Raw genomic sequence first — 6,000 nt, forward strand, 5'->3', positions numbered from 1 at the left:
AAGCCAAGAGCGCCATCTAGTGGATAAATTATATAACAACATGTGGGATACGAATCTTTTCAACATCTCTCCACTTTTCCTGGTGGCAGTTTAGGTTTTGTTTTCATGTCATGCCCAAAATGACAGCTTGGTCAAAAAATCTTATTCAATCAGACAGAACTAAAATATTTCAAAGACACATTGTGCATGCTTGTAGACATGGAAACTACACAAATGCACCAGTTTGGACTTCAACTGTTCTTTCATGCTGATGTACAAAACTCATACCATTAGCTAGCTGCCAGTCAGCTATTTTCCATTTGCTCTGAAACCTCACATACTATTATTCCCGATTTCAGATCTACGTTTGAATGATCAAAACATACACAGTAAAGATTAATGTAGTCTATGCCACCAAAGAACGCGCCTCCCTTTGACCACTCACGAAACCGTCACCAATTTACACGAACACTGTTAGAGTATCGCGAGATTAGGTTCATCCGCGTTACTTGAGGGGCTCAGATCTGTGCGCCTGCGCAGTGAGGCGAGTCTGACCTTCATTGAAGTCACCATGTTCGCCAGGACCACCGCGGCGCTGTTTTTGCCACAATGGTAAACTTTAAAAAAATATGTGTTATAGGTACAGAGCCATGCATTTCAGCTGTAACATTATTCGATGCGTCTTGTAACGTGTAGTTCTTCAGCTGTTTTTCTATCGTGAGAACAAGTGTCGATCCTTGATTCACCGGTAGCTAGGCCTCAGCAGTGTGCGGTGGGGAGTCTTAAGTTCACTCTATAACTGACAGCTAACATTAACTAGAATGCACATTCGGGAGCAACAGGTATCATAAGAGTCAAATTTTCAAAGAATGCTATTTATGGTGGATTTATTTGTTGATGGTAGTTTCCTGCTTTGGTGAAATATCAGATTGCGTGCTTCCATATTCGCTCCTTACAGTGTTTGATAGCTAGCTAGCTAGGACAGTGTTACAACTTTGAAACAAGGCCAGTCATTGGCACCTTAAGACACAAATCCACAGTCGTGTCAGCAATGTCCACAAAAGGAAACACAATATAGATCTTAAGCTACTGTCATGACACTGCTAGTGTAGCTAATAGTACAGCTGATCTTGTTAGCTGGGTGGTCTGTTGGTGGGTGGTTGTTCTGCAGGATTTTGAATTGAGCATTGGAAACAGACTGCACGTCCTTCTGTGTAACATGTCATTTAGGTGTATCTAATTTGCGCTTTTGTTTTTTTAGTGGCCAGGTCAGGAACATGGCTACCTTGAAGGACAGTAAGTATTAGTTTAATTTCTTCTCCCATGTCAGTGGCATGTTTAAACTTCTTACGGTTTGGGGGGGGGGGTGAATTTTTGCCGACCTTGTTTCTGTGCTCGTGGTAATGTAATGTACATGGGCTCGCTGTGAAGTTTAAGGTGGTGTGTGACTCGTCTGTTCCAGTCACCATCCGGTTGAAGTCCATCAAGAACATCCAGAAAATCACCAAGTCCATGAAGATGGTGGCCGCAGCCAAGTACTCCAGGGCTGAGAGGGCTCTGAAGCCAGCCCGCGTCTATGGAACTGGAGCCCTGGGTGGGTCACAGAGTGGCTTTACAGTATTTAACTTCTGTGCAATAGCCTGCCTCCGTAGTGTAGTGTCACAGTCCCCTCCTGTCATTCTGAAAAGATAGGAAAGGCACAGTTTTTGGAGTACAGTGTGACACTAGTGGGTATGGAATCAGGCTTGTAACCAGAGAAGTTAAATTTCAGTGTGGGGCTCAGTTGTCTTTTTGAGCAAAGCAAGTAGACTGAAATCCTTCAGGAAATCTCTTGCTGTCTAAATGGGCAATTTATCAACTGCTAAAATTGCTCCAAATAACCTCATCTACCAAGCAAGTTGGTTATGATGTCAAATGTCAGAGAACAATTTCTCAGATGTTTTTGTGAATACTGTGTGGGATACTAATGCTATGTTGCTTGCAGCTTTAGAGTTGAGGATTTTAGTGGAGTAGGCCTCTCCATCCCATTAGCATTAAAGGATGCTGAGGGGCACTGTTAGTGGGTTTTTACTGTAGCTGTATAACTGATGTACAAAAGCGCATGAAAGCCATCTACTCCGTTATCATAACAAAAAGACCTTCTATATGAGTCTCTGTGTGCTGTGTGATCTGAAATGGTCTAAAGGTGTCAGTGCACATGAGGCTACTAGTGTAGGTTGTTGTGTGTGTCTGCTCAGCTGTGGGCTTAATAGTGGTAGTTACTGTGTATCTCTGTGTTCATATCTTTGGGGTTAATAGCGATGATTACTGTGCGTTTCCGCCCTCAGCTCTGTATGAGAAGGCGGAGATCAAAGCTCCGGAGGATAAGCAGAAGCACGTGATCATCGGCGTGTCGTCCGACCGAGGCCTGTGCGGAGCCATCCACTCCAACGTGGCCAAGGCCATGAAGAGCGAGATCAATAGGCTGGCTGGGTCTGGCAAAGACGTGATGGTGGTGAGCATAGGAGACAAGCTGAGAGGCTTATTGTACAGGTAAATACCCCACTGTGCAGGTACATGCCCCTTTCTGCACAGGTGCACACTTGTTCACTACACAGGTACATGCCTCAAGCCTGCACAGGTGTATGCCTCCTCCCTACACCGGTACACACAGCCCTCCTTGCACAGGTAAACAGACCCATCCCACTGGCACGTGCCCACAGCTGTGGCTAGTGCTGCTCCAGAAGGGCTGCAGCACGGCTGTAATTGCACTGCATAAACAAAATTGCGCTCCATGTTACCCAGGCTACAGAGAGTAGATAATTGCATCATTGGTTGTTCAGTAACTGAGCACAAATCAATACATATAATGTTTCAAATGTCAACAAAGTGCTGATTTGTGCCGAGTTTTGAGCAGTCTGCTGGAACATTCGTTCTTGTGAACCTTTTGGTGAATCTTTTGTCACTGCATGGACTAATTGAATAGATGTGGATCTTATCACACACATGTCCAGCATCCTGTGCAGAATATCGCTCATTGTCCTTTTGTTTAAAGGAAGGGATTTTTCCCTGTTATTCCACAGAAATAAGCGTAGAAACGGCTGCTTCCTGTCGTGCTGTCTGTGTCCTCACAGTGACAGTAAGGAGGAATGTTTCTTCTCCCTGCCAGGACCCACGGGAAGCACTTCTTGATCAACTGTAAGGAGGTGGGCCGCAAACCTCCCACCTTCGCCGACGCCTCCCAGATCGCCACCGAGCTGCTCGACTCGGGCTTCGAGTTTGACCAGGGCACCATCTTCTACAACAGATTCAGGTAACAAGACCCTCCCATACCCAGACAAAGGCACCACACCTCCACTCACTACCGCGGGTTGGAATTTAGCGCAGTGCGCCACACAGTTTTGTTTCCTGTGTTGAACTGATTCATTGTGGGGCTGTAGTCAGTGGTCAGGGCTTGTGTGAGGAACAAATCCAGCGCAGAGTCTGAAAACTTAAGCCTTAACTGCAGTTTGAGCTCAGCGCAGAGACACCTGCAGGTATTTAAATGCTTCCTCTGCTTTCATTATGAAAGCTGATAGAATCAGAATTTTATAATTCCTGGGTTTAACATGATAATCACTAATATGTAAGTGACTAATGTGTGATGATTTTGTTTTGCTGTTGAACAGGTCTGTTATTTCATACAAGACTGATGAAAAGCCCCTTTTCTCCATGGATACTGTGGCAAACTCGGGTACGAAAACCTTCATAGTTTGACAACATGACATTGATGACACGATTGTGTCAAAGCTCAAAGCTCTCAGCTCTCAGCTGAGAACTGTCTCATTGTGGAACTGTACACACCCTGTCCCCGTACTGTCGCTGTACCTACTGTACGCACTTTTGTAAGTCGCTTTGGATAAAAGCGTCTGCTAAATAAATAAATGTAAATGTAAATGTAAAAAAAAGAAAAAGAAAATAACATTTAAGGAAATATTGGGCCAGAAGCAAAATGTATCAATAAGCCGATATCAGTGCTAGCCAGCTTTTATAAATGTGTGTTTTTTCGCGGGCTCAGAGAACATGAGCATTTACGATGACATCGACGCGGACGTGCTGAGGAACTACCAGGAGTTCGCCCTGGTCAACATCATCTACTATGGCATGAAGGAGTCCACCACCAGCGAGCAGAGCGCCAGGATGACCGCCATGGACAGCGCCAGCAAGAACGCCTGTGAGAAGGACATCCTCACGCTCATCTCCCTCACTGCTTTAGAATGTTCCGGAAGGGCTCGGGATCCCTGAGGGGAAGGGTGGGGGGAATGGCCGGTGTTTGGGTCATCGAGTTATCTGGTGCTCTGTTTGGCAGGGTTTTGCGTAGCCGTGGTTTCTTCGCCCGTGCATCCCACGTCAGAGGGTTCCTGCCACAGATTCACTGATCTGCTGAATGTGTTTACAGCTGGCCTTCAAAGGGTTAAATGCCATTTGTAGATTAAGTATTGTGGAGAGGTGTGCTTGCTGTCTGTTATTTAACTTTATTTGATGAGTCAAGGTAATTTATTCAGAGTGCATTTTTACAGTTGAGTGGTCTCAAATCGCTGAACGTACTGCAATTTCCTGGGGGGAATTGACAAAAAAGAAACTAAAAAGTTGAGAAAAGGGGAAACTGAAGGGATTCCTTGACCCTGGGAAAAGCTGTCTGAGAGACAACTGGAAGAACAGTGGCTGTTACCCTTTTAGTTCTGAGAGTTCTCATGGTAACATGCTATCGCTCTGAACAGGAGCACCCTCTGTTAGTCTGAATCTCGTCATACTATACAATCCATTTGTACACGTGAGCAGTGCTGAGGGCAGCCGGACAAACCTAGACCCCCTTTAGGCAGTCTGAAACAGGAAGTGATGTCAGCCGTGCCTAACGAACAATCTGCTCTGGACTCTCTGTAGCCGAGATGATCGACAAGCTGACCCTGACCTTCAACCGCACCCGCCAGGCCGTCATCACCAAGGAGCTGATCGAGATCATCTCTGGAGCCGCCGCTCTGTAAGTGCTGTCGGGGGTCATTGTGATGCGCACGCCGTGTCACTGGCCACGCCTACATCCTGCCTTTCATTTACCTCTGCTACCGCAAAGGGAGGGAGAGGGGCTTAAGCAGGGAAAGTGTGCTGGCTGGATGCGTTGCGTCTGCTTGCTTGGCAGGTACAGCCAAACACTTTCCCTCTGTCGAGCGTGCCTCTCCGTAGAGCTCCCATGTGAATTTCCAGCTTGAAGAGTATATACATTTTTACACGCTGAGGAGGAACTTAGCGTTTTCAGTGGCGTAGCAATAGCCGAACTTTAGCTCTTAGCGTTAGCTCTTTGCATCTCTTGCATCTTGTTGTGATGCTGCTGTAGCCTTGTAATCCTGCCCCCTCCCTTCCCCTCCAATCACATTCTCATGATCATTTACACCCTTCTTACCCCTGCATGACCTCAGGGAATGAACCACAGGTTGTCAGTGTTGAAAATCAGGTAACTCGCCATAGAATAGAATGTATTACATGGTGCTGGAGCTGTGTTAGAATCAGTTTGTAGAAGGCTATAGTTCTGTAAATAGAAGTGAAATTAAGTCTAGTTATGCTCATAGATGGTTTAATATGCTAAAGTGTTTAGTAGAAACTGCAGAACTGTCAGTAATGGTCATTATTTTGTTGTAAATATCGCTATGCTGCAGTGGCAGTTCTGTTCAGAGGATGTCACCTTTACACATTTCTTGGTTTTTCCTTTCTCCAGATGAATGTGGGAATCCTTCTTCCTGTCACCACTGGGGTGGTTCCGGTGCACTTGCTGAAACTCCGTCACTCTTCTGTTGTCTAGAGTTTATGGACATTCATTCTTCTATTTGTAAAATACCTTTGAAAAATAAAGCTCTCATAAGGAAAGTTGTTTTGGAAGTGTCTGTGCTTTGCCGAAATCGGTAGGGCTCAGCGGTGTAGTTTTACTGCACGGAGAGGATTGATAAGGAGAAGAATTAGTCTGAAATGCACAGGAAGCCTTTTGCCTTATACAATCCACTCTTCTGTTGT

General features: G+C 45.5%; 1 protein-coding gene across 2 annotated transcripts; it reads left to right on the top strand.

Moving 5' to 3' along the window:
- The first annotated feature begins 504 nt into the window (after positions 1-504).
- LOC118771953 (ATP synthase subunit gamma, mitochondrial-like) lies at positions 505-5,783 on the top strand. 2 transcript variants are annotated; one of them, XM_036520144.1, is made up of 9 exons: positions 505-591; positions 1,241-1,275; positions 1,442-1,573; positions 2,307-2,511; positions 3,128-3,271; positions 3,627-3,691; positions 4,016-4,171; positions 4,882-4,978; positions 5,708-5,783. In XM_036520144.1, exons 1-9 carry the CDS (start codon positions 551-553, stop codon positions 5,709-5,711), a joined length of 879 nt encoding a protein of 292 aa, XP_036376037.1. In that variant the 5' UTR covers positions 505-550; the 3' UTR covers positions 5,712-5,783. The 2 variants fall into 2 exon arrangements, with proteins under 2 accessions (XP_036376037.1, XP_036376036.1); XM_036520143.1 differs by lacking the exon at positions 5,708-5,783 and having other exon boundaries at positions 4,882-4,982.
- Positions 5,784-6,000: the final 217 nt, after the last annotated feature.

Source organism: Megalops cyprinoides, chromosome 25 (assembly GCF_013368585.1).
Source record: "Megalops cyprinoides isolate fMegCyp1 chromosome 25, fMegCyp1.pri, whole genome shotgun sequence".
Classification (NCBI taxonomy): domain Eukaryota; kingdom Metazoa; phylum Chordata; class Actinopteri; order Elopiformes; family Megalopidae; genus Megalops; species Megalops cyprinoides.